The sequence below is a fragment of the Hipposideros armiger genome, unplaced genomic scaffold (genome assembly GCF_001890085.2).
Source record: "Hipposideros armiger isolate ML-2016 unplaced genomic scaffold, ASM189008v1 scaffold_19, whole genome shotgun sequence".
Classification (NCBI taxonomy): domain Eukaryota; kingdom Metazoa; phylum Chordata; class Mammalia; order Chiroptera; family Hipposideridae; genus Hipposideros; species Hipposideros armiger.
In genome coordinates, this window is record NW_017731369.1 from 5,975,322 (window position 1) to 6,003,171 (window position 27,850).

The following is a 27,850-nucleotide window of genomic DNA, read 5'->3' on the forward strand; positions in this document are numbered from 1 at the left end:
GCTTTCCCAGGCTATCTTTTTCAGGCTTGGTTGCTTGTTCAGTGACACCATCCCTACCCAGGGTGGGCCAGGCTGGCTTCTGCCCTAGCACGCAGCAGTTAGTGGGGACGCAATCAACGTCTGTGCCATGAACAGTCTTGGCCAACTCTGGACGTCAGCTACGGGACAGTGGGATCTAAGCGTTCACGCTAGAGTGGGGCAATACGGCGTGACTCCTATTCAGTGTGACCTGGGGCTCATCTTGGGCCTCCAACACCAATTAGAAAAATGGGCAACGTAGCTGCCAGCCCCCATCTGACCCCCAGCCTGAGTCACAGGCCAAGTGCAGGAGAGGCTCTGAGCCCCCGGGTAGGAAGCTGGGAGAAATGCCTGGAGGAGGGGCTGTATGTGTCATTCAGTCCCCACCATCACCGTCATCCTGTACTCAGCAAGATAGACTTTAAAAACCCACCAACATCAGCCAAATGCCCACAGTGGGTCACCCTACAAAACATCTGACCAGTCATCCTCAAAATGGTGTCACAGAAACACAAAATATATCACAAAGACAAGGAACTTCTGAGAAACCGTCACAGCCTAGAGGAGCCTGAGGTGACATGACAACGAAACGTAAGGTGGGATCCTGGGACAGAACAAGGACACTAGGTAAAAACTGAGGAAATCTGACTAGAGTGTGGACTTGGGTTAAAATAATGTACCTGAATCGATTCCGTAATTGTAGTGAATGTACCATACTAATGTACGATGTTATCTACAGGGGAAAGTGGCTGGGGGTGCATATGGGAGCTCTGTACTGTCTTTGCAATTTTTCTATAAATCTAAAAGTGTTCTAAATAATGAAGTCTATTAAACAAATGAACCAACCACCAATCCAGGACAGTCTCCACCTCCTGGCCCTTTCCCGCCTGGCCCCAGGCTGCCCAGAAGGCCAGTTGGCTGGGGCCAGCCCCATCTCAGGAACTGGTACCCTCCAGGGAGACCCAGAGACCATGCCAGCTCCCCGAGGCAGCCTCGGTAGGAAACCTGCACCTCCAGTTTAATTTTCCCCCATCGAGGTCCCCACACAGCTGGAGCTGCCACCGGAGTGGAAAAGTGCAGAGGGCGGAGGTAGGCAGGAAACCCTGTTCATTGGACCTGGGCTTTAGTGCTCACCTTAGCTATTTCTCAAAACCTGACCCAGGAGGTGGTCCCACTCATCATTCCATTTTGCAGATGGGGAAACTGAGGCTTGGACACGTGCAGTGATTTGCACAAAGTTGTGGTTAGTCAGGGGCAGACTGGGACTTGAACTCGGATCTCTCTGATCCCAGAGCCACTTTACCAGTGGTTCTCAAACTTGAGCAGGTGCCAGAATCCCCTTAGGGTTTGTTCACAACCCCCAGAGCTTCTGACTCAGTAGACCTGGGTGGGTCCCGAGAATTGGCATGCCTCACTACTTTCCAGGTGATGCTCACAGGGTGCCAGTCCAGGGACCCCACTGAGCCCTACACAGCCCCAGTGTGCTGTTTCCTGGGCAGTGCCACCCCACTGCCGACCACGAGAGAATGTACACACGAACCAGGAAAACCACTACCCCTCCCTGCCATCTGCTGAACCAAGCCCCTTCTGACCAGCTATGTGACCCTGAGCCATCTAAAGCTCCCCATGCCTCAGTCTCCCTGTCGGTCAAGTTACCTATGCCATCCAGCTGTAGTAAGGATAAAATGAACGAAGACACACGCTTAGGGAGCAGTGCCAGGCTCACAGGGATATTCACCCAGCACGCATCAGCCTGTACCCAAGAGGGCATGAGGGAGGCATTCTTGGAGGATGGGACGTTCCCACATGTCACAACTGCTATGGCCAGGCCCTTGGACAGAAGGACCCCACTTAAAGTATACCGCTGTGTCCACTCTGCTTTGGAACCAGCGACAAGAGGATTTCAGCCCAGCTGCGTTCCTCTCCCCAGTGTCACTCTCTCATGATCTCCTACCTTGGGCTGAGTCTGTATTGCCAGCCAGGAAAAGCACATTCCTTCCCACCTACAGAAAGCTCAGAGGTGACGTGACCTGTAATGAGCTAAATAGAGTCCCCCCAACTTCAAATTCAAAATTCACGTCCACTCAGAACCTCAGAACATGACCTTATTTGGAAGCAAGGTCTTTGCAGATGTAATTAGTTAAGGATCTCGTGATGAGATCATCTTGGATTTAAGGCTGGTTCTAAGTCCAAAGATTGGACTTATAAGAGTCCTTACTCTTATAAGAGTAAGGATACAGAGACACAGGGAGGAGGCCATGTGAAGACGGACGCAGACTGGGGTGATGTGGCCACAAGCCAAGGGACACCTGGGGCCCCCAGGAACCAGAAGAGGCAGGAAGGATCCTCCCCTAGAGATTTCAGAGGAAGCATGGCCCTGTGACACCTTGATTTGGGACTTCTGGCCACCAGGACTGTAACCAAATACATTTCTGTTGTTTTAAGCTCCCCCAGAGTTTGTGGTCATTTGTTATGGTAACCCCAGGACACTAAGACACCATATTATAGGGTTAATGTGAAGAATTTAACGAGCTCAAGTGGCTACAGTGGCTACTTTAAATGTTGAATTAAAATGTTTTCCCCTAAAGAGGCCATACAGGTGGTGGTTGAAGCCAGACTTCTGGGATCAGCCTGCCTGGGTTCAAATCCCACATGGGAGCCAGCTGTGTGGCCCCAGGCAAACTGCACTGCCTCTCTGTGCCTCAGCTTCTTCATCTGGAAACTGGGACTCACAACGGTACCCACTTTGTGATGGGAAGAGGGACAGATGGGTTATCTGCATATAATACAGAGAACAGGGACTTGTCCAGGCTCTAAGCCTCCAATAAGAATCCACCATGTATTCTAATTACTTAACCTGGATTCTGATCGCTGGAATGTATCTCAAAGAAAGAATAATTTACAAAATCAGCAAACAAAGATGTTCAAAATGGCATTATCTACGAAAGCAAAAAGTTGGAAATCCAAAGACCAACTCTTGACAGAACCTGATACAGATATTAAAGAACTGTGAAAATGATTACCACCTCAAGAAAGACAGCATTCACACCCAAACATTAACTAAAAAAGAAATTAAAAGACCGTGCACAGAACTGCATGTGCCAGCACTGACAACCAGGGAAAAACCATCTCTGCTGGCATCCGAGAAAGAGAAGGCACATGGACCACTGTGAGGGTTACAGGGCTACGGGGTATCCAGCACGCTGAGGTTTCCTCAAATGTGACATATCCCTTACAGGAAAGCTGAAAATCAGGCTCTGCAGAGGAGGAAGGTCTGGGGTGTTGGGGCATCAGGGCTGATGGGCCAGGGTTGTCTTGGTTTGGCACAGAGAAGGGTTCTGTGCCCTGACCCCCACCCTCCCAACCCCCCAGTCACACCTAAGCCTGTATTGGCCAAGGCTGCAGGGAGGGCAGAGGTATGGCAGCCCAGGGCTGGTGGGCTGGTCCCAGAGAGCTAGCAATGAAAAATGTATGAGCAAACCTGCTTGGAACTGTAGGCTCCCATTCCAGCACTTAGCTCCTCTAGGTCCTGGCCTCAAAGGAGGCCTTTTTAGAAGCTTCCAGCCCCTAGGAGCACTCAGCCTGCTTGCCTGGGCTTTCGGTCCTGGGTGGAGTAATTTCCCAAGGACTTGCAGCATCTGCACCTCCTGGGTCTCTCCTCAGGTTGAGCACCCAGCTTTGGAGCTGGAAGATAAGTGGTCCCAGAGGTCTCTCCAGGGGCTTGGTTTATTTCTCAACGATGTCTTGACACGACAGCCAAAATGCGGAAGCAACCCAAGTGTCCACTGACAGAAGAATGAATAAACAAAATGTGGTCTACACACACAGTGGAATATTACTCGGCTTTAAAGAGGAATAGAGCACTGCCACGTGCTGCCACATGGATGGACCTTGAGGGCATTTTGTTGAGTGACATAAGCCAGTCACAAAAAAAAGACAATTACTGTACGATTTCACTTATGTGAGGTTCTGTACAGGAGTCAAGTCCATGGAGACAGAAAGTAGAATGGTGGCTGCCAGGGGCTGGGGGAGAGGAATAGGGAGTGAGTATTTAATGGGGACAGTTTCAGTTTGAGAAGGTGAAAAAGTTCTGGAGATGGGTGGTGGTGATGGCTGCACACCAATGTGAACGTACTTAATGCCACAGAACTGTCTACTTAAAGATAGTTAAAAATGATAAATTTTATGTTATGTGTATTTTACCGCCATAAAAACCACAACAAAAAGCTTGTCCTGACCACCTACTCTGTGCAGGGCACCGGGGAGACAGACTCACAGGGAAGTCTAAGAAGATAGTCCTAGAGCTCTAAGGCCTGGTCTCTGGACACAACCGCTGGACCTCCACCCACCATGGGTGCTGACTCAACACTTCCCTCAATTCCTGCGTGGGCTCAGCCTGGAGCCTCAGAGGGACCCGGCTCTGGAGGGATGTAGGTTGTCGATGTCTCTCCAGCACCCCATCCCCACCTGGCAAACAACATTCTGATTTTCTCCAGAAAAACCACTGCTCCCCAACTGTATGCAGTCTTGGAGGAGCTGTCCATCAAGATGCCCCACCCCCCAGGGAGGGGCCTGAGCTGGACCAATCAGATGCGCTCCTGGAGTTCACTCATCTCAGCTGTGGGACTTGGAAGAAGGTCCTTCATCCTGGCCTGACCTTCCCATGCCTCCTGACTTCCTGTGGTGGAGGGATGGAGCCAGGGGCAGGCCTCAGACATCCAGGAGGAGAGTCAGGGCTGATGGGCATGATTCATGAGGGTGAGGGGCCATCCTGGGAGACTCCCAGGTTTCAGGCTGGGGAGATGTGGGGTGGGAACATCTGTCATGAAATAATGGGCCTTGAGGGGAGGTCTCCATATAGGCCATATTGGTCTGGGTCATCCAGATGCTAGACAGAAAGGTCTAGAGCACAGGACAGAGGTCTGAGCTGACTCTGCCAACACCCACAACACCCTTCAGTGATTTTGTGTCCTTCTAGAACTTGCTCCCTGCTGGCCTTTCCCTGGGCCCCGGCAGGCCGGACCTCCTATCTTGGTGATAACAGGCGGCGGGGTGGAAAGCAAACACCCCAAGCGTGCCTGGCACCTATGTGTGGAGCCTCTTACCCCCTTACTCTCCACAGCCTGGGATTAATTTCCAGGGGGAAACTGAGGCCCAAAGGGCGCTGGGACTCTCCCACATCATTCAGCTTCCAGTGAAAGGGGAAGCCTGGAGGGGCCCCCAGAGTCAGAGCAAGCATTTATAGGCACCTACTGTGTACAGGTGCTGCTGTAAGTGTGGGAGCCCCCTCCCTCTCCAGGGCAGCAACACAAGGGTTTCAGGGTCCACCCTCGCGCCCTCTCCTGCCTCATTCCTTCACCCCCCCCCACCCCCCAATAAGAGCTGGTGGGGGAGAGCCACCCGCCTTACCTTTCAGACAGGACAGCTTAAGCCCCATGTCGGCGGCGCCGGCCTGCGGAGAGAGGAGAGGCTTGTTTGTATTGGCCACGTGTGGCCAGGCCCCACCCCCCGGGGCCCTGATGGGTGCACAACAGGAAGCAGTGGGGAGCGAAACCGCGGCCTCCAGGTCGCCGGTGCCTGCTGAGTACATCTGGGCTGCATTTGCTCAAAGCTGAGACTGTGCTGGCGGAAAAAACTTTCAGGCGCCTCAAAGCTAAATATACTGGAGGCCGGCTGCGGTCGGTTGGGCGGGCGGGTGGGTAAAGTGAAGGTGAGGGAGTGGTCGGGGGACTGGCGATGCGGAACCTAAGCCACTTGGCCTTTCCTTCTAGGGGCCAGTGGCTGACTTCATGATGTGAAGACCCTCACTCATGCCAGGCTGCGGGGGTGGCCCAAAGCCCAGCATGTTGGGTGCCCCTTTTTTAAAGTACTGATTTGTTCTTTGGAGAACTGACAGATTAAGCTATAAAAGAAGGGGCGCACAATCCCCAGTCCATGGGCGTTAAAATTGTCTCAACCCGTGTTCCCAGGATCTTCCTGCAATGTGATGCATCCTTAGTAATCAATGAATAAAATAGAGGCAGCAGCTGATGGCGCTCCAGCCCGGGCACGCTCTTGACACTCAATCCTCAGCAACAACCGTGTGGGGTGCAATTACTGAACCCATTTTACAAATGTGGAAATCAAGGCTCACCGAGGTGGAATCACCTGCCTGAGGCCACCCAGCTTACTAGGAGAGTGGAGCTGGGATTTGAACCTGAGACTGCCCTGACCCACAGCTGGGGCCCACCCCACAGGGGCTTTTGAGGCTCTGTAGGCCTCCCTGGGAAAGGGAAGCTCTTGTTTCCACTTTCGGAGGGCTCCCTGAGTCTTTGAGGCTGATGGAGGGGGCCTCAACCCCTCATCCCCTGTGTGCTGTACTGATGAGGGGAGAGGGGTGGAGGGTGGCTATGAGAAGTACCCCTTAGATTTCTGGCACAGGTGTGTGGCCCAGCAAGGGCCCCAGCCCTGCCCTCTGAAATGCATGGTCTGCTTCTTCTAGTCAAGGCTGGGTTCTAAGGCAGGTGACCTCTGGCTTTGCCAGTCGTTCTCGGATGCTTCCCAACCCTTCCTGCTTTCCTCATTCCCTGGGGTCAGACCTCCCAACCTCCCAGCCCCATCCCCATTCCCCACACATTCCTCATCCTGGCAATCTGATGTCAAAAGGATGCCACACAGGGGGATACAAGGCCAAACAGGGCACCACACCTCAATCTAAGTTGTTCAGACTAGCCAGGGAGACAGATATGCCAATCAGCCCTGACAGAGGCATGTGAGCCCAGGGGAAGTAGAGTGAGGCTAGGGGGACAGTGGAGGGCTCCTGCCCCAGCCTGCGAGGCCCGGGGAACATGTCCCTAAAGATAGACAGGAATGAGCCAAGCAGGGAACAGCCTTTCAGGCCACAGGAACAGAATGTGCAAAGGCCCAGAGGACGAGAAGGGCGTGGTCCATGGGAGGAACCACAGGGTGGGAGGTTGTGGCAGGAATAGGACTTAGAGAGGCAAAGACGAGCTAGACTTTGGGAGCTTCAGGGTTCCAGGTTATTCTCAGGGCACCGAGCAACAAGTCTGCACTCTAGGAGGCTGTGCAGGCCGAGGGCCAGCTAGGAAACACCGGGGTGCCCCAGGCCTTCGCCACACAGGCTGTGCTTCTGGACCAACAACCTCAGCAACCCCAGGAGCCTGTTAGCAATGCAGCGTCTCAGGCCCACCCAGACACACGGAGCCAGAATCAGTATTTTAACAAGGCTCCCTGGGATCCATGAGCTTGTTAAAGTCAAAGAAGCTCTACTCTGGGCCAGAAATTGTGGAGCATGAACTTCAAAGATGATGGGGCAGTGGAAGGGAGAAGCAGCTGAAGTCCAGGTGACACACAGGCTTGGGAGATGGTGGGACCCTAGGAGGGGCCGGTTTGGAGGAGGGGCCACGATAAAGGCTTTCATTTTAGCTAGGTTGTATTTGTGGGGTGGGTAGGAGGTGGACTGGAGACATGCACTAGGAGATAGATTGAGGTGGGGGCAGCTGAGAAAGAGGGGAGAGAGTGGGGGAGAGAGCACAAGCAAACGAGAGAGAGACAGACAGACACCGATGGGAAAAGACTCTGGACAGCTATGTATTAACAGGAAGCACTCCCACTTAGGAGCTGGCCCTGGAGCAGTAGCTCTCCAGGCCAGGACCAGAGCCTGGCTCAGTCATGTGACTGCAGGCAGGTTCCTTAACCATCCTAGACCTCACTTTCCTCATCTTGAAAATGGGGATGATGCTTTCACAGCCTCATCAAGTAGCAGCAAGGACTGGATGTCAGGTGATGGCTGTAAAAGGGTTTCACTCTGTGCTGGGCGCACAGTGGACGTCCAAGAGGTATCAGCTGCTATTATTTAGGACAGTAATGGAGGAAAGAGAGGTAGCAGTCTCCAGCGAGGCCTTTTCTCCAGGGCCTTGCTCCTCAGAGTGTGGTCTGGAGCAGCAGCATGGGTACCACCAGGAGCTTGTGAGAAGTGCAGGCTCTCAGGCCCCACCCCACCTGCAAGCTCAGGAACTGCATTTCGACAAGACCCAGGGGATGCTCCTTATGGATGGAGAAGTGCTAAGCACTGCATCTTCCCAGCACAACAGAATCACCTGGGCACTTTTATAAAAGACCAATGCCTGGGTCCCACCCCAGAGATTCCAGGGTAATTGGCCTGGGGTGTGGCCTGGCACTGGGATTTTTAAAAGCTCCTCAAGAGATTTCTAATGTGCAGGATGAGGTGCTGAGGAGAGTGTATCCTTCCTCAGGGGAACAGGAGGGGCTGGGGCTGGAGAAAAAGAGAGCCCAAGACCAGGCCTGTGGGAACAGTGGGCACCTCTTTTGAGCATTCACTGTGTGCCCAGCACTGGGCAGAGCCCCTGGACAGAGACTTATGATCAGCTGGTCCTCACAACAGCCCAGTGAGGTTTGGACCATTCCCATCCCCACTTCACAGATGGGGAAACTGAGGTACAGAGAGTTAACTCTGTTAACTTGCAAGAGTTAACTTGCACAGGTCATCTGCAAGTGGCGAGTCCAGGATTCAAGCCTAGCATTTTGAACTCCAGAGCCCATGCTTTCCAACACAGAGCTTTTCAGTGGGTGGTGGCACTTGCTTTCCATCTGTCTCTCTCCCCAACCCTCCCCAGGCTGGGTCTCCGGCCCAGGGGCCCTGCAGCCCTGATCATCAACAAACTCAGGGCTCCCCCCCGCCCCCCATGGCTACTGTAACGAAGACACTTAACATCACAGCCGTACACGCATGCTGCGCACAGCACACTCCAATTTTATAGTCTGTTCTCTTCCTTGTTAAGTTTGGTCACAGCCCACCCAGGAGATTTTTCTAACACATCCCATCCGAGGGTTTGAACAACGATGGATGCTCAAGTCCTCACAGATGAAGCCATGTCAGGACTTTGCTGTAAAACACTCCAGAAAAAAAACCAAAAAAAAAACACCCGATGACAGTGGTGGGGGTGCAGGGCCAATATACAGTGAGGGCAGGGGGATGCTATGTGCTGTGGGAGCTGGGAGATGGTGGCTCATTACAGACTTGCGTGTCTGAAAAACAAAAGAAGAGTCAAAGGAAAGACAACTGTCTATCAGAGGGCAGGGCGGGGCCCATGTTCCGTTTTCTGATTTTGATCATTGTGCCGTGTTCTGTGAGAGGGTTCTTGCTTTTAGGAAACACACACTGAAATGTGTGTGGGGTCAAGGCCATCATTTCCGCAACTGAATTCTCCAGTAGTTCAGCCAGCACATCATAGCATGCTCATCACGCACGTAGCGAGCAAGCCGATAAAGCAAATGTGGCTACGTGATCGTATCTGGTGCAGGATGTACCGGGGCACCCTGTGTTCTTGCAACTTTTCTGTAAGTAAGCTTCAAACTAGTTCAACAGAAGTAGGCAAAGGAAAAAGCTGACAGAGACAGAGCCACCACAGTAGGTGACGTTGGCCTCTGCGCCCAACGCCACTGCCTCCCAGCAGTCACACACAGGGTGCGGTTTGATGCATCAGATCCAGTTTTCCTAGAGCCTCTCCAATATGGTTGGAGGTGTGTTCCAAGGGCCAGGGCTCTGGCCCAGGGAAGGCTCTGTGTTATGCTGTGCCAGGACTACCACCTCTCTGAAGGGCTGTCCTGAATTGAAAGCTGTCTTGTAACTTTAAAACTACCAATCTCAAAACACTCAGGGAGGGCGGCCGGGTGGCTCAGTTGGTTAGAGTGCATGCTCTGAACAACAAGGTTGCAGGTTCGATTCCCGCATGGGATGGTGGGCCATGCCCCCTGCAACTAAATTGAAAACGGCGACTGGACTTGGAGCTGAGCTGCGCCCTCCACAACTAGAATGAAGGACACTGACTTGACTTGGAGCTGATGGGTGCTGGGAAAAACACACGTTCCCCAATAAAAATTACAACAAAAACAAAAACAAAAATAAACACTCAAAGAAGGAAGGATAGAAGGGAGGGAGGGAAGGAGGAAGAAAACCAAACAAGAGGCTGAGGACCCAGCCTGGATTCAGGGGACACGAGGGGACAAGAAGCTGTACTAGGGTCAGGCAAATGTCCCATCAAGGGGTCATATCTACGTGTAGCACAGACATGTCTATTTCAGGGTTTCTGAAATTCCCAAATGGAGAGTTGACACAAACCAACTTTTCTTATCCCGACAAACGTTGCTCTTAACTCTTGTCACCGTGCTTCTGCTCCCCACAAGGACAAAACGAAAGCGGTGGTCTGAAGACTGGGCTGCGAGGGACAAGGAAGAACCGGACATATGCAGGAGCTGTGTGACCTTGGGCAAGCCACTTTCCTCTCTGTGTCTGAGGTGCTTAAGTTCTGCCCCACTAGGCTCAGTGTTCTCATCGGCAGAACAGGCACCCTACCCTCAGCTTCTGGGACAGGGCCTGGGACACTCATCCCTTTACCATCCTTGTTATCATCACTGTCACTGTTGTAATATCGCTATCGAGTACTCCTGTGAAGGCATTGCATCAGAAGACCCTCCAGGGGTACCCGCGCAGTGTGGTCCTTGATCCGATCAGTGGTGTGGTCTGGGGTATTGGGAAGAAGTGCTCCCAGGGGTGATTTACTTGGGAACGTGGGCAGGTCTCATTCCCTTTGTCATCAGGGTTGCCAGGAGGAGGGCCACCCTTCAGCAGGGGCTACAATGATGCATTTGCGGGAGAGGACTGCCCCCGCCCCCGTAAATGGGCTGAGATGTTTGCAAAGGAGGGGTTCAAGCTTGATTCTATATCTGTCTGGAATGGAAGCCTGGCAGACACCTAACTGTGAAGAGTGGGGCTACGCTTACTTTAAGCTTACTTTAAACTTCATCGTGATCGTGACGATAACAGCTGACAGATACCACGAGAATGCTTTCAAGAAGCCAAGTCCTGGGCTGAGTTCATTATAGATATGACTCCACTGAACCCTAACAGGGACACACCATTGCAGTCCCCCTTTTATAGAGATGAGGGAAGGGAGCTCTGAGGGGTCAAATGCTAGTGAGCCACAGCTCTGGGAGGCTGGACGTCAAAGCCCGGGCAATTCTCACCGCACACGTCAGTGCTGCATCATTCTACATGCCGCAGTCCTGCACTGCTTGAATTTGTTATGAAGACACCCAGTTTCGTAATTAGAAAATAAAGGTCTAATGGGAGGGGACCCCTTAGCTTGGCAAGATGGTACTAGTACAGTCAGGTCCATAAGAACTGCTAGTTTAGGTATAAATTTCTCTCTTTCACACATTTGCAGGAGTGTGAAAAACCTCCCTTTCAGATTGAATTGGGCTCTGTTTATGTTCCCTTCAAAAAATCAGATTGTTACTTATTTGCTCAACACCTTGAAGTAGAACAGGTTCTTTCTTGCACCCAGGCATAAAACTCTCTCAACGGCCAAAGGGCCACCCAGATCCTCTCTGGTGACAGAGGGGCAATGATAAAAACGGACTTCTTCCTGCAGGGGTCCGCTCCTCCTCTGAGCGGTCGGTCGTGAGAGAAATGGATGTCTGCTGCTTTGCACACCACACAGCCCTCTCTAAAACCATGAGCATCTCCAGGGGAAAGGATACACTTGGCCAAGTTGTCTGTTATTGTTTTTACAGCAGCCTTGAAGATAGGAGCTGTAAACTACTAGCCCACAGCAGTGGGTGCTTGCCAGCTCACTGCCTGAAGGTTTTCAAGGTGAAGAGAAAAGTAAACTAATATGTTCTTTCCACAAAGTAAAAAGTAATTAAGATGGATCACTGCCTGCGAGAGACACAAGAACCACTCACTGGTTGCAGGGACCCTGCTTTCAGAATGCTGGTGCCAAGGGCTTCCCTTTCAGTGACTACTTTTGTGGATCATGAATGTTGGTCTCCAGAACATGACCTAAACCTTCCCGGAGTGAATCACAAATCTAGAGCTGGAAGTGGCTATAGGTAAAAGGTTGCCAGATGAGGCACAGGATGCCCAATTATTGCATGGGACATACTCATACTGAAAATTAGTCATCGTTTATCTGCAATGCAATTTATCTGAGCATTCTGTATTTTTTTTTTTTCTAAATCTGGCAACCCTAGGCAGAGGTTGTCTTATTTCTTCTCATACCTGGGTTTCCCAGAGGAGGCCATGGAGGCCCAGAGAGGGCTAGTGAAAGGCAGGGTCAGGCTAGACGGCTGGTCTTGGCCTCTTGACAGCCACCTCCCAGATAAAATCAAAATAAACCCGTGGAGGTCATGACTCACCGTGCCACTTCACCTTACTTCCTTCACAAAGACCTCATTCGAGGACCAAGGAGGGGGCAGGAGTGAAGAATCACAGCTCAGGAATTTGACAGTTTGACTAGGTGGGTGGACCCACCAAACTAGACGGAGCCAGGTTCCACTCCCTGCTGGGGCAGTCTGGGCAAGCTCTCACTCTCCCAAACCCTATTTCCCTCCTGCAAACATAGGGGAGAAGGTACTAAGAGGCTGGCTGGGCCGGGGCTCCCAGGAGGCACATGGCAAATCTTGGTTTTCTTCCTTCTTTAGAAAAGGCATTTTCTTCTTGCCACAGGATTAGAATTCCTGCAATTCCAGTCAAAGGGACTGTGCTGGAAACAGATGCTACAAGCGTTAGCATGTCTCCCATCCTGGTACACAGAGTGCAAACCGGAGCATCTCCCTGGCTTTAGCCCACAGATCCGCAGGCGGCTCTGAGCGCCTCTGGGGAGGCAGAGCAGCTGCAGCGTCCACAGGGACTCACCAACAGGAAGTGAAAAAGGATAGGGGTGGGGCAGGAGCAGGGTGCCCACCGACATCCCCACCTGCTTCTCGGTCACCAGGCAGGGCCTGGGGCCGCCTGGGGTCCAGCCTCGGCCTCCCATTGACTGGCCATGTAACTTGGAGCAAAATACTTGCCCACTGCTCCTCTAGGCCTCCGTATGATCAAGCTCAGTGCTTGCAAGGTGTGCACCTTTCCGCGTTTATATGTCCGTAGAAATGGTCATTTAAAAATAAGGGGTATGCTATTAGAAGTCAGGTTGATGGTTAACTAGCCACGGGCTTAACTGAAAAGGATGGAATTGTTTTTACAGCAGCCTTGAAGACAGGAGTCACAAACTACCAGCCCATAGCAGTGAGTGCTTGCCAGCTCATCCCCTGCAAAGATGAAAGTAAACAAATGTGTTCTCTGCACCAAATAAGAAGTAACTATGATGTGGCACTGCCTGTAGGAGACACAGAACCACCCACTGGCTCAAGGGGAGACGTGATGGGAGGGACAAGAGGGGGTTCTCTGATTTGGGGGTTCCCTGATGTGTACATATCACTGTGTGTATCTATCTTAAGAATCTTTTAATGGGGGGAGGAAGGGTTGTTGCACTTGGTGGTCTCAGAGGCCTGGCCTGGCCTCTGCTATATTCAAGAGAAACTCACTGTGAGGGCTAGGGGTTCAAGGCCTGGACTTGCCACTTACCCACCTGCGCTCTTAGGTCATTTTACCTTTACAAGCCTCTGAGTCCTCATCTGTAAAATGGGGATATGACAGTACTGGGTCAGAGGGATGCAAAGAGAAAACGCGGGTGATTGGCACCAGCACTGAGGAGTACACAGGGTCTGGCACAGGACAAGTGCTCACGAAACATTAAATATCATTGCTCTCGTGTCCACTGAGGGGCGTTCCCATTTCAAGGCTCCAGAGGTGACCTAAACCTGGGGCTCAGGGACCCCACCAGCAAGGAAAGGGCTTCCAGGGATAGGAGATTAGGAGGCAGAGTTTTCAGCCTCCTTGGAGCTGGCCAGAGGGATTAAGTCTTTCCATAAATACACTGCCTCCCTCCCATCCAGAGGAAGGAATACCTAGGGGTGGGAACCCAGAACCCAAGGTAGGTGTGGCCTGGGCAGGTTAGGGGGTGTTTCTAAAGTTAATCAAGCCCCGGAGTACCTCTGTGGGCTGGACAGGAAACCCCAGAACCTGCCAATCCAGGAGTGCCTCTTGGCGCCTCAGTCTCCTGATTTGTAAAACGGGATGTTTGTCCCACATAAGGCTGCGCTACCTTCTGAGTGTCTTCCCCTGGCTGCCCTTCAACTCCTCTCCCTCCCTCTTGCTCAGTGATTCAGGGCTGCTCAGCCCCCACAGACTTTTCTCTCCATTCTATCAGGCCCAACAGCCAGGGGCAGTCTGAGAGAAGGCCGTACCTCCCGGTACCCCGCCCACCACGCGGCCCAGTGGAGCGGAGGGTCCCCTCCTTTGTAAAGAGTGCCTCCCCTCAGTTCCGCTGAGCTCAGCGGGCCGGGAGAAGTCGCGCGTGCGTTCACACTGATCGCCCTTTGCGGTTGCAAACCTGCTTTGATGCCCTGGGAGCGAAGGGGGCCCCTAAGTGAGGCGGTTCATAAATAATATATTTTTAAATACTCGATAGAGGGGAAATGGTTCCACTCGATGCCTCCTGCCCCCGCCCCGGCCGGGCTCCTTTCCAGCTTTGAAGAATGGCGGTCTGGTCCCTTCCCAAGGAACTCGTGACAGCGCAGGGTATCAGGTGGAGAGTAGGGGGCCAGAGGTTCCACGCGCAGGGACACACCCCTACCAGCCGGGTGCAAGTTGCAACATGGCCAGAGAGGGCCCAACTTTCCCCAAACCTGCGTCTCCGCAGAAAAGTCCGCGAGAACTTGGGGGGCCTCTGGGCCCGTGAGGGTCCCCCACCAACCCTGGGATCCCCTCCCCTCCCCGCAGCGCGCCCCTCCCTCCGCTAGAGCTTGCGGGGCGTGGACGCCGCTGAGCCGGGCTGCGGCTCCCGGGAAGAGCAGCTTCTTGTGGAAGGGGTGGAGTGGGGTGGGTTGGGCATCGCGGTCCAAGCACCCAGGGGCGCATGGCGGGGGGCACTCACCGCTTCCTGGTGGGCTCACTGCGGAGCCGCTCCCGGGGCGCACAGAGCCCTCCTGGGCGCTGGTGGCGGCGGCGGCGGCAGCGGCAGCCGGGCTCGGGGGGCCGCGGCGACGAGCCTGCAAGACAGAGCAGCGAGGGTCATGGCCCGAGCCGGGCAGTGCGCTGGGGCCGCTCCGCCCCGGCCGGCGCTCCGTGCCACCGCCGCGCGCGCACGCCTCTAGCTGCCCCGGCCCCGGCCCCTCGGGGCGGCGCTGGCTGCAGCCCCGCCCTGCCCGCGGGCGCCAGATCGCACCCGCCGGGAGCGGGGGCGGTGCGGGGGCGGAGCAGGGCCCGCCCGCCGCCTTCCTGGGGAGAGTTCCCCGGGCGCACCCAGCGCCCGCGCCTCCGGCCTCCCCCTGCCCACCTTACTTTCCTCTTCCCCGGCCCTGGAGGAACCTGGGGAAAGTTTGGGCCGCGGCCCGGGGCGGAGGGGGGCTCTCCACCGCGCGCCCCTCCCCGAGTCTGGGCGCCAAGCTCACTGTAGCTGTGCATCCTAGCCCTGGGTGGTGAAAAGGGGGACCACTCATGCTTGAGTGCACCCCACTGCCTGGCTGCAGAGAAGAGAGGCAAGAAGTCCCCCATCTCGCCATCACCAGCCCCACACCCCTGCTTGGGCCTTGGGGTCATGTAAGCAGTGCGCCCCCTTCCCCATCTTGTCGCTAGAGCTGTGGGGCTTCAGATGGCTCTCGTGATCAAAGGGCGGCTTCCCTGTGTTAGGGTCTGATCCTTCTGCTCTCTGCACGTGCCTTCACACCCCACTTCTGTGGGGGAAACAGGCCAAGAGGGGGTGTCAGGACTTGCCACTTGACCTTTGGACGGGCTTCAGGGTTTTGATATCTCCTAGCGGGGAGTAATTCCCCAGGTCCCCTTGGCGTGGGTGCAGGGCCTTTTATCCATATGGGTTTCTTAGGAGGCTCTCACTGTGAGGCGGCCTCTGCAGGCAGTATCCAGCTTGCCAGGAGGAACAAAAGCGATCCCCTACCACGTGGTTTTCCTGTCATTGTCACAAGCCTGTTGTACCAGCTCCCTCTTACAAGCCCCAGGTCTCCACACCCGGTGTTCTGTGTCCTTCTGGAGAGTTAGAAAGGGAAACTGAGTCACACAGCAGGACAGCGACACTCCTTCCGTGAATGCAGTAAAGAGCTGCGTTGTAGGAAGTGGAGTCAGCATCCTAGCTGTGTGCTGTCCCCTTGAGTTATCCCTAAAGATGTTGCAATCGCTTTGTTCCCCCGACCATATCAAGCCCAGAGTGACAGGCAGAAAATGTATCATGTCCTCCCCAAATACAAGGACAGAAGGGGGTAGCGTTAGAGACAGGATGTTCTGTTCACCTGTCCCCACTCCCCACCCTGGCAGGGAAGGTGGGTTACTGAGGGTCCTGTGTCCTTTCATTTCCTCTAAAAGTGGGGTGGGGGAAGCCCCTGGGGATGGTGGGCACAGCCACCCACATACTTGTTCCAGAAGGACCTTTTCTGAAGGCTGAGAAGCCTTGAGCAGGAGCAATGCTGGGCACTGGTTGTGAAATCATCCCCTCTCTGGGCCCCGGTTTTCCACAAGGAGAAATGGGGAGTCATTCATTTCTACAAAAGCTTTTGAGCATCTACTCTGTGCCAGCAACTGGGGTACCACAGTGAGCAGGATACCTATGCAGGCGCCCTGATGTCACCACCTGCTCAGGATAGCCCTTTGAGGGAGAGACAGTTAGTTAGTCTCCCCATTTTCCAGGAGTGGGACTTGTGGCACAGGGAAGTCATAGGTCATCCAGGCCATTAGTGGTGTATTTTGACCTGTGCGGTCCTCCTGTCGCAAGCCAAGAGAGGAGCCCCCTGTCCTGGGGAAGTTGGGCCCAACCCTAATTTGGCAGGGAGGGGACAACAGGTCCCTAATGAGAGGAGGCCCAGCAGGATTCTTTTTGTCAACTATATGGGGTTGAGATAAGGAATGGAAAGATTCCAGTTTAATTTGCTCCCCCTCCACTCACCCCCTGGCCCTCCCCTCCACCCCTTGAGAACTGTGGGGTTTGTGCTTCAGTATCAGAATGTCTCATTGTCGTCACTTGGGCTTTTGGGGCCGGGTCATTCTCTGTCCTGGGCACTATAGGATGTTGAGCAGCACCCCTGGCCTCAAACCACCAGATGCTGGTAGCATCAACCACCTCCCCAAGTTGTGACAACCAAAAACATCTCCAGACATTGCCACATGTCCCTTTGGGGGTGCAATCGCTCCTGCCCGTTGAGAATTCCTAAGTACGTTCCAGTGGTTCCCAGCCCTGGCAGCATGCCAGGATCACTGGGGGGAGCGAAACACATAAATAAATAAAAATGAATAAAGCAAACATCCAGGCCCAGCTCACCCCAGGGATTCTGACCTAATTGGTCCAGGTAGGGCCCAGGCATGGGTGTCTTGTGAAAACGCCCAGGTGATAGGCAGCTACCACGGACAACCTCGAAGCTCCTCAGAGCACACTTGCAAAACTAGACACTGAAGAAACCGATCAAGCAAATGCAGTGTGTGAAACCTGTATGGATCTTGATTTGGAGAAACCAGCTACAGAGATGTTTGTGAGATAATACCAAAAATTGAACACACTCTGTGTATTAGATAATACTTTAAAAGTATTACTAATTTTGGGCGGCCAGGTGGCTCAGTTGGTTAGAGTGCGTGCTCTAAACAACAAGGTTGCTGGTTCGACTCCTGCATGGGGATGGTGGACTGCACTCCCCGCCCCCGCAACTAGATTGAAAACAGCAAATGTACTTAGAGCTAAGCTTGCGCCCTCCACAACTAAGATTGAAGGACAACTTGACTTGGAGCTGATGGGTCCTGGAAAAAACACATTGTTCCCCAACAAAGTTAAAAAAAAGTTAAAAGACGCTTAAAAATATTTTTTTTAAAAAGTATTACTAATTTTAATAGATGTGATAGTGGTATCACTGTATCTTTAAGGCCCTTAGTGATACATATGGAAAAGTACTATGACTCAATTAATATGAACATTAAGTTTGCTTTAATTGACTCCAGGAAAATAAAAAGGTGGCAGAGTGAGAGTGGGGTCGGGGGAGAGATGAAACAATAATGAAAAAAATGTTGATAATTGTTGAAGTTAAGAATGGGTACATGGGGGCCGGCCGAGTGGCGCGATGGTTAAGAACTCGCTTGGGATGCCAGAGGGCCCCGGTTCGGATCCCACATATGAGGGCCAGTGACACTGCCCTCTACAGCTAAGATGCTGAACAACGGCTCAACCTGGAGATGGGCTGCTGTGAGTCGCCGGCGACGGCATAGGCTGCAGCCCCTGCTGCAGTGGGTTGCCATGGGCTACCGTGTGTGGCCAGCAGCCAGCGTGAGCGGCCAGCAGCCGCAATGAGCGGCTGTCCAGAAGCCGGCGACTGATCTGCCTCATCTGGGAAGAGCGCAATGATGGTGCCAACTTGGGCCAGTGAAGCAACGTCCTCCACAACTGGACTGAAGAACAAAACGACAGCAACTTGTCTGTTCCCCTTCCCCCAATTCCCCAGCACTGTTCCCATCCCCCCAATTCCCCAATAAAAATCTTAAAAAAAAAAAAAAAGAATGGGTACATGGAGGTTCATTATACTATTTTCCCTACGTTTATATGTGTTTGAAAATTTCCAAAATATAAAGATTTTTGTTTTAAAAAAAAAGTGAGAAAGAGAACCCCGTTGGACACTGCGTTCTTGGCAGCCAGGTGAGGTGCCCCATCACCTGAAGAACTTGGCCTTGGTTTTGGGGTGGTTGGAGTGGGAAGCTGGTGGTGGGCACCTCCTGGGCTCTGGGAGGACAGCGGAGCTCAGTGGGTTCACCTTGCACCACCCATCTGGAAGCAGAGGCAGCAATTGGCGTGGAAGGGGATCAGCCTTAAATCCACAGGACGGGGGACTAAGCCAGGGCAGCAGCCCCCTACCTGCCTGTGATCAAAACCACCTGATGCTTGGGGAAGAGGCAGGTGCTGGAAGTGGGGATTCCTTAGGGGTGGGCCCCGGGTGTGTGGGTGTAAGTGTGTGATGTCAGGGCCCTGACACGTGTCCCCCAAAGCCCTACCTTCTCAGCTCTAGACTCCTTGGTCTGCAGAGGAAGTGGGAGAGGAGTAAATTGAGCAATTCCTCCCCTTTTCTCCTCTTGGGGATTAACAGTTTGGAGAGCATCTTCCAGTGCATTAATTCAATAAGAGTTCTAGCATTGGCTGAGCACCTACCGTGTACCAGGCACTGTTCTAGGTGCTGAGAATATGGCGAGGGAACGAGATGTCAAAACCCCTTACCCTTCATCGATGTTAGAGTCTGAGTGCTAAGAAGGCAAAATAAAACAGAGTAGGAGGCTGTAAAGGGTGGGGTGGAGAGCTGGCACTTTAGACAAGGTGGACAGAGAGACTCTTTGAGAAGGTGACCTGTGAGGAAGCCCCTGAAGGGAGCAGGGAAGCCGTGTGTGTGGCAATCAGGAGGAAACCCCTGCTGTGGGGTTTCTGGGTTCAGGGTGCAGCCCAAAGAAGGCAGAAACAGACCGGGCTTGTAGTAGGACAGTTCCCTCCTCCTGAAATGTCCTCCCTTCCCCACCCCACCCTTGCCCAGTAACTCTTTCATAGCTCTGAGCAAGTGTCCCTTTCCCAGTCTGGAACCCCATTGCGGGTACTGCAGCCTGTCATGGGTGTATCGGCGCGATTACTGAAGGGCTGTCTCTCCACTAGCAGGTGATCCCCAGGAGGGCAGGGACCAGGTCCCCACTGCTGGCCATCATCCCCTCAGCATGGGACACAGGGCCCAGCACAGGGCAGGTACTCCACACATCCTTGCAGAACAAATGGAGGTTTGAATGAGCAAATGAAGCACTGCAAGTTCTCAGAAAGTTTCTGGGGATCAGGGAACCTGACTCATTCTAAGACAAGAAGTAGGTGCCACAGCCCATTCCCAAAGGAAGCCACCCGCCAAAATGCCAAACCCGGGGAGTTGCCCGGGGGAGCTGCAGGGGAGAGAACGTCTCCGTGAGGCTGCTGTGCCCAGAAACGGGACAGGCTGGTTCTGTCTGCATGGCCCCGCTCGCTTGTGCCTTCTCAGTTGCCAAAATGTGGCAGCATGGATGATGAGAGGGGTGGTGGCCACACTGGGGCCACACCAGGAGAGGGGACCAGAGGAACCAAAGGGAGGGGCAGAGCCGAGATATCACTGGCCGGCAGGTGTGATGCCCCCGGAAACTTTATGAGCCGTGCAGGACATCAAGGCAGGCCTGAGGCTCAGTGGGGGCCAAAGGGTGGCTGAAGATTCTCCTGGCTCAGGACAGCCTTAAATAGAAACACCAGCCATGGCAGCTGGGTGGGAGAGTGGGGGTCCCTGCAGACTGGCCTCCTAGCAGACTTGATGTGCGCCTGAGAAGCCTTGGACCTTCTTGATCACCATGGCATGACCGTTCAATGCCCTGGGAGCACCACAGAGTCATGTGTGGCTTTGAAGGTATTTGGGCCCGGAGGGGCGCCACAAGGTGTCATGGAGGGTCGGGTGTAGGGCTGAAGGCGGAAAGATCTTTCCATTCACAACTCCCCAAGCCCCACCAGCAGTTAATTCTCTATTCGAGGCATGTCTCTGAAATTCAGTTCCGTATTCCACCATCATTTATTGAGCACAGTTAAAGGCGGCAGCAAATGCTTCCTCCCTCTCCCCATGGAAAGGCTAGGCTTATGTCCCCCTCCTTGAATCTGTGGTCCTGCGACTGTGTAACCAACAGAATACAACAGAGGCGACTAAGCCGTAAAGAGCCCTGGTGGCTTCTGCTTCCTCCATCCTGGAACACTTGTTCCCCGAAGGCCCCTTCTTGGAGCCCAATCGCCATGCTGACAGACACCCAACCGTGGGAGAGCCCAGGTGTAGACTGCCTGACAGAGCCCCAGCGGAGCTCCCGGCCAACATCCAGCACCACCCACCCGACGTGCGTGCGTGTGTGTGTGTGTGTGTGTGTGTGTGTGTGTGTGTGTGGTTGGACATCCAGCCCTGGCAAGTCCCTATCAGGGGACAGCATCCCCAGTCAGCGTCATGAGTTACTTAAGAACCACCTGGCTGAGCCTAGGCAACCCACATAACTGGGAGAAAATATAAAATGGTTAAGCTTTGGGGCGTTTTGTGACACAGCAATATATAACCGAGGTAAGCACCTACTACATGACAAACACTTTCTGAGTTATTGCTTTGCTTAAGCTTCACGTTAATTTGCTGCAATTAGGTTTATGAACTAATCCAAATATCCAAAAAAGCATAGAGCATGAGAGAAAAGTTATATCTACATATTCACCGCCCAACTGTAACAGACAAACTTGCTATATTTGCTTGCGATTGTTTTTTCCCTAAGAGATTTGTTTACAGAGATCCACAGGTCTGCGTGTACCCCTCCCCGGTCCCATTTCCTTCCCTCCCGCCCCATCCTGACATTGGGGCTGACCTTCCTGCTGTGTTTTATTGTTTTGCTGTATACCTGTGTACCTACAGTCTGTAGTCCTGGCAGACTCCATAGCCAGCTTGCCAGCAGTAGGCATTGGTGTCCCATTTTACTGGTAAGGAAACTGGGGCTCAGAGAGGTGAAATAGCTTGGACCAAGGATGCGTGGCTGGGGAAGGGCAGGGCTGGCCTCTCTCACCAGGACCCACCAATACGGAGCGGGTGGCAGGTGGTTCTCTCTTTTTGGGGTAACTTTTGTCTGCATGTATGTACCCATACTTGGACTGCGGGATTTTTGAAAATGGGGGCCACAGGAATGAAATGATAGGACTCCTGGAATTTATTCAGTGGTTGGGAGAGTGGATTAGAATGGCCCTGCAGCGGTCATTGTTGCAGCTGGGTGATGGGTACATGGGGAATGCTTGTGCTCTTCTTTCTCACGTATATGTTTGAAAATGCCCTAAATAAAGTAAAAAAAAAAAAAAGAAAGAAAGAAACACAGGCCCTGGGGAGACAGGCCCCAGGAGGGTGGGGGGTAAGCTGGCCACAAAGGCCAGGACGCCACAATCATTGCGGGCCTGTCTGCCTGAGAGGGTCACCTGAGACCTCACATTCGCCCTGCAGCTCCGGTGGCCCTCGGCGGGGTGGGGTGGCTTCGAAGCCCCCTCCTCACACCCCAGGCTGGGTCTGGTCCTGGTCCCCTGCTCACTGCTCCCCACATACCTGGGCCCTCCAACCTTGCAAAGACCACACTGTGTTGTAGCAGTTCCGTTTCCCCAGGGGGCCGAGGGCTTGGCTTGGGGCAGCACTGATAAGCCTCTCATGTCTGGTTTAATGAGCTGTGTTGATGTGGAGCCGTGGGAGTTGAGCATGTCGGGTTGTAGAATATCTCACTTTGACTTCCAGGAGCAGCCGTTGGGGCTGGAGGCCTCCCGACCTGAGCTGACACCTCAGCAAGCCCCCTCATGGGCTGTGAGACCTTAAGCAAGTCATTCAGCCTTTCTGAGTCTCAGTTTTTCACCCCTAAAATGGGGTGAGGAGCACCAGCTCAGAGGGCTGCAGTAAGGATCAAAAGTGAGAGTGCTGTAAATCCACTGTAACTTTGAAAGAACCAGACAAATCCTAGCTAACGTTGGTTTTGAGATAATTAGGTACCAGATGTTATTTTCAGTACTAACTTTGCACGGTCTTCTGGGGTGGGTACTGTTATGACCCCCCTATTACAGAAGAGGTGACTGAGGTCTAGAGAGGTGCTGTCACTTGCCCCGGTCTTGGGCTAGTGGGTAGCAGAGCCTGGGTTCTCCACGATGGCACTCCTCAACGTATGGTGTGGGTGAGAGTCAGCGTGAGAACGCCGCAATCGCTAATACACAGTGAAAACCAGGGGCTGCCCAGGAGAGAACGACACAGCAAAAAAACAGCCCCAAGAAAGCCCAGACTGCCGCACCCAGCAGAAAAAGCAGCATCTGCCAACAGATGGAAAGTCACAAGAATCGATGGCTACTTCATCAAAATTAAAAACTTCAAAAGACAGCATTAAGAAAATGAAAAGCCAGGCCACAGGCAGGGAGAACGCATCTGCAAATCATATATCTGATAAGGGACTGAACGCATAAAGGACTCTTAAACCTCAATAACGAGAAGGCAAATAACGCAATTAAAAACAAATTTAAATTTTAAAAATTAAACAGAAAAGGCATTTCACCAAAGAAGATATCCAAATGGTCAAGGAGGACATGGAAAGAACCTCAGCATCATTAGCTTTTAGGAAAATGCAAATCAAAACCACCGTGAGGTACCACTTTACAGGCACAAGGATGGCTCGAATCAAAAGAGGAAAATAACAAATGTCAGTGAGGATGTGGAGTCAGTCTTATGTGACTGCTGGGAACGTAAAATGATGCAGCCACATTGGAAAACAGCTTGACCGAGTCTTAAGAAGTTTAATATTTACTTACTATGCCTTCTTGCAATTTCAGGTCTAGGCACCTATGCAAGAGAAACTGAAAACGTATGTCCATACAAAGACTTGTACACAAACGTTCATAGCAGCTTTAGTCACAGGAGCCAAAAGGTGTAAGCCGCTGCAATGTCTATCAACTGATGAATGGAGAAACAAACTGTGGTCTAGCCATACCGTGGACTATTACTCAACCCCAAAAAAAGGAAGTACTGATACATGGTACAGCATGGAGGCACCTTAAAACCGCTATGCTCAGTGCAAGAAGCCAGACACCAAAAGGCACATATTGTCTAATCCCATTAATACGAAATGTCCAGAACAGGCAAATCCGTAGAGACAGAAAGCACGTCGGTGGTGGGCCAGGGTTGGGGCTGGGAATGAGGAGGGACTGTAAATAGGCAGAGGGATCTGTAACTTTACTAAAAAAATCATGGAATCGTGCACTTAAAAAAGGTGAATTTTATGGTATGTAAGTTACACTTCATTAAAGGCTGGAAAACAGAACAAAGACAACAAAAAGCGGTAAAACAACAAGAACAACAATGGCTACCACAGAAACTCCTCCTTGGAGTGGGGAGTGGCCAGAAGAGGAAGGAAGAGGTACCTCCTCCAGGGACAGTGCTGGGCCCTGGAACGACCAGGTGACCCGAAGATGCTAGAACGGTGCCCGCTGCAGGGCAGAGGCTTCTAGGGCTCTGGGGCATTTGAAATTAGCAAGGTGGATGCGCCCCACCAGAGCCTGAGAGCTGGAACTGCAGCAGACACAAAAGCCTGGGACCCTGGTGGACGAGGGGGAGCAAAAGGTGGGTCCTAAAAAAGAACTGGCATGAAGGGGGCGGAAGGAGGAAGACAAAAAGCAGAAGCAACCTGAGAACGAATGGAAGGAGATGCAAGTTGAGAAACAGAGTCAGAAGAGGGTGATGAAGAGGAAAAAGGAGCGTTGCCCTGGGTGCCTTGGAGAGCATCCTCTGATGGCGCAGGTGAAGAAGGTCAAATTAACAGGCCGAGTGGGTGGCCCTGGGTGTTAGGGGGCATGTGTGGGATCAGGAGTCAAGTCACGTGTTTCCCAGCCCACACTTGTGGCGGTGAAAAGCTGAAGCAGCCATTCATTCATTCATTCATTCATTCATTTCTTCCTCCTTACTGAGCATCTGCACTCAGTCAGGTGCTGGCAGTTTGGGGAACAGACAAGCAAGAAGACCCTGCCTCATGGAGTCTGCAGAGAGCCCTGACAAATGGTGGCAAGCATAAGGGGGGTTGCCGAAGCAAAGTTCAGGGGTGGCGGGTGGATGGCAGGGTTCAAGGACAAGGCAAGAAGATGTTCCTTAGGGAAGGTGGCAGATGAGAAGTGACAGCAGGGCCGCTCTGTCCTGAAGGCCCACAGGAGGCCTAGTGGAGGAGCTGACAGGGGGAGGGCGGCGTGAGCCATGCCAGAGGTCAGAGGCGGCCAGGCTAGTGGGCCCCTGGGGTCATGTTCAGGAGTTTGGACTCTGACAATGGCTGCAGCTGGTCACTGAGGCGTTTTCAGCAGAGAGTGGCCAGCTCAGAGAGGCGTGCTGGAAAGCTGGCTCCACTTTGCTTCAAGGAGGGTGGGCTGGAGGGGTGGGGTGGGAAGCCTGCACCAGGAGGTGTTTGGTGCCTGGCCCTGTGGCCTCACCGCCAGCCTATAAAATTGTTCCAGAGCTGGGGGCGGGCTGGGGACACGACACAATAAACAAAAACAAAAGCGATTGCTCTGCAGCCATAAGAAAGAATGACAGGGGTGATTGGTTAGCTCAGTTGGTTAGAGTGTCATGCTGATAACATCAAGATTGCCTGTTTGATCCTCACATGGGCCACTGTGAGCTGCACCCTCCCTAAAAGAGTCAACTATGCCATTGTAGCATGAAAGCCATGTGTAACCAATGAGCATGGCTGTTCCCCAATAAGATTTAAAAAAAAATAAAGATAAAAAGAATGGCAAAGCTCTTTATGTCCCGACATGGAAAGATCTCCAGGTGAAGAAAAGCAAGGTACAGAGACCTTACAAATGTTCAATCCTTTCTTTCAAAAGGGAGAAGAAAATGACTGTGTGGGGGACTTGACTCCATCTCCTTTGTCCCTTTTGAAACTTGAATCAGGAGAATGGATTACCCAGTCCAAAAGTAAAAACAAAACAAAAAACAAATCCATGGGTTCTAAAATATAGAGAAAACTGCAAAATAGAAGCTAATGACAGTTTACTTAAGACACTGAATTGTTATGTGTCTTTAAATTTAGTCTTCACAGAAGTCTCAGTACCGCTGAAAACACATGGAGGGTTGTTAGCTTCCCAAGGATTCCTGAGTATGCATGACTGCTGAGCCCTCAACATCAAGGCTGAATTTAATAAGTTACTTCCTAGCCAAATAATTTCAAACGCAATATAAGAATAATTTTTTTAAACGTTTCAAAACCAGTGGTGTTTAACTATGATTGTGGGTGGGAGTTTTCATGTCTGCTGCTGGGCTCTGGAGGCCCTGACCTGGCCTGGGGTTGAAGTGTGGGTATGGAGAGATGGGGTAGTGTCTGAGAGGTGGGGGAGAAGGCAGTGGGGTGTAGTGGGGGCAGGAGCAACCAAGGATGGCTCCCAATCTTGTGCCTCCTGCAGCCTATGAGTGAGTTTGCTTTTTGAAGTAATTTTGATCTTGTCAAATTCAGGGAAATAAATAGCAGATCCTGGGAACCATCTTGAAGACAAAGAGATTGGTCCTTTGCGATCTGTAGGGAATTTGTTGCTTTGGGTAGGCATTCTTGCACATACCAATGTGTTTTTAAAAGGGCAGTAATACCACTTATTCAAGGGCATGTTTGGGGACCTCATCTGTCCAACACCCCAAAGCCCGGTGCCAAAGACCACCCAGGGGTCAGAGGTAAGACCTGGTCCAAACCTTAGCCCTTATCTTACATCTACTTGAATAAGCTTGGCTTTTCCAGCTCAGCTTTATTAATAGAGTCATTTCAAAGGGGACCAGAACAGCCCGGGAAACATGAGGTCAGGAAGGATAGGGGGTGGGCACCTGCTCTGATGCAGCCAGAAACACTAGCTGATGAAGAGCAAGAGAAGGAAAACCTGTGAAAAACAGACGAAAGACCTAGAAAGTGTGGCCACTGGGGACAGCGGTGGAGGGACAGTCCTCCATGCTCAATAGCACCTGAGGGCCATTCAACGGTCCAGCCTCATACCCGATGGTCACCGTTTGTCACAGAGTAAAGGATAAATGCCGTCGGTAAACATTTCCCACATAAAACCATTAAAATATGTTTAAGCATTGTGCCTAAAGGAGTAAGATTCAGTTACGTGAAACCCTAAGTGGAATATATTTCTTCCCAAAGGTTCCAAATGGGTAAGGTTACCATACATCTTTGGAAAGAGAGGGGAATTCCTAGACAATTCAGACCATCTGCTCGGGGGTCGCTCCCCAGCATGCTGCGGGCTACAGGCCTCAGAGCTGTTTTTTCAAGCCCTGCCTGGCGCAGCTGCCTGACTGGCAGCTTCAAAGTTAACCTTTTGCAAGGCATCAAAGCGGGTACCATCAGGCGCAGTGGTGTGCAGGGCCTGGGCATTGGGCGCTGTGCCCGGGGCCGAGCACCCTTTGCATCCTTCAGTGAGGCCTTGGGCAGGCAGAGCGGCTGGCTCACAATCCCCTGCAGGGTGGCCCTGACCTCCCATGGGCTTTGGATGAACATACAGGGACAGTGGCAGCAGGGTGGGAGGGTCACACACATCGGCTGGGAGGGAGCGGAGGGTGCTCACTAGACTCCAAGGGGCTTGAGCTGTTCCAAAGGACATCCTTTCCCTGGTCAAAGTGACGCTTTCTGTGAGGTCCTGCTCAGGGGGAGCCTGGCCCGGCAGATGCCCAGGCCTCCCTCCACGGGCACTGGTTCGTGAGGCCGACTCCCTCACTCCCTCTGGGGCAGAAGGAGAACGGAGGAAAGGAAGGGTGTCAGCTGTCACGCAAGGGACCAGCCTCTCTGCACAGTCTGAGAATGCCAGGGATCGAGCCAGAGGGGACTCAGGGACATTGTGATTCTCCTGTTCTCAAGCATCTGGTCATTCATTCAACTTTCCATAGGCACCCGCCACAAGGCGCCAGCCTGGCAAAGTGTAAGGCTGCGCTGTCCACCTGAAATCTAATCTGAGCCATAGGCGCCATTTCTTATGATTTCTTAGTAGCCTCGTTAAAAAAAAAAAAAAAAGTGGAAAAAACCCCCCAGGTGAAATTAATTTAAATAACATATTTCCTATAACCCAATTTATCCAAGAGTTATCATTTCAACATGTAATCATAAATTATTAATAAGACCGTTTACATTCTTTCTTTTCATACTCAGTCTTCCAAAGCCGGTGTGTACTTTACACTTAAGAGTACGTCTTGATTTGGACCAGCCACATTTCAAGTCCTCAGGAGGCACACGTGGCTGTCAGTTGCCGTATCAGACAGCACAGATCTAGAGGTACAAAAAAGAGTAACACCCAGACCCTTTACTGGAGGGGATCACTGCCTGGTGTGGTGGTGATGGTGAGGGGGG

The 27,850-nt window shown here is 52.4% G+C and overlaps 1 protein-coding gene across 1 annotated transcript in view; it reads right to left on the minus strand.

The window, feature by feature from the left end:
* The window catches only part of CLMB (calcimembrin), a 36,978-nt gene extending 21,859 nt beyond the window's left edge, over positions 1-15,119 (minus strand). Inside the window, exons 1-2 of the mRNA XM_019634637.1 lie at positions 14,859-15,119; positions 5,428-5,470 (exon numbers count right to left, since the gene is read on the minus strand). Of these exons, the coding sequence (XP_019490182.1) occupies positions 5,428-5,455 (28 nt within the window). The 5' untranslated portion in view covers positions 5,456-5,470; positions 14,859-15,119. The remainder of the gene's footprint in view (positions 1-5,427; positions 5,471-14,858) is intronic.
* Positions 15,120-27,850: the final 12,731 nt, after the last annotated feature.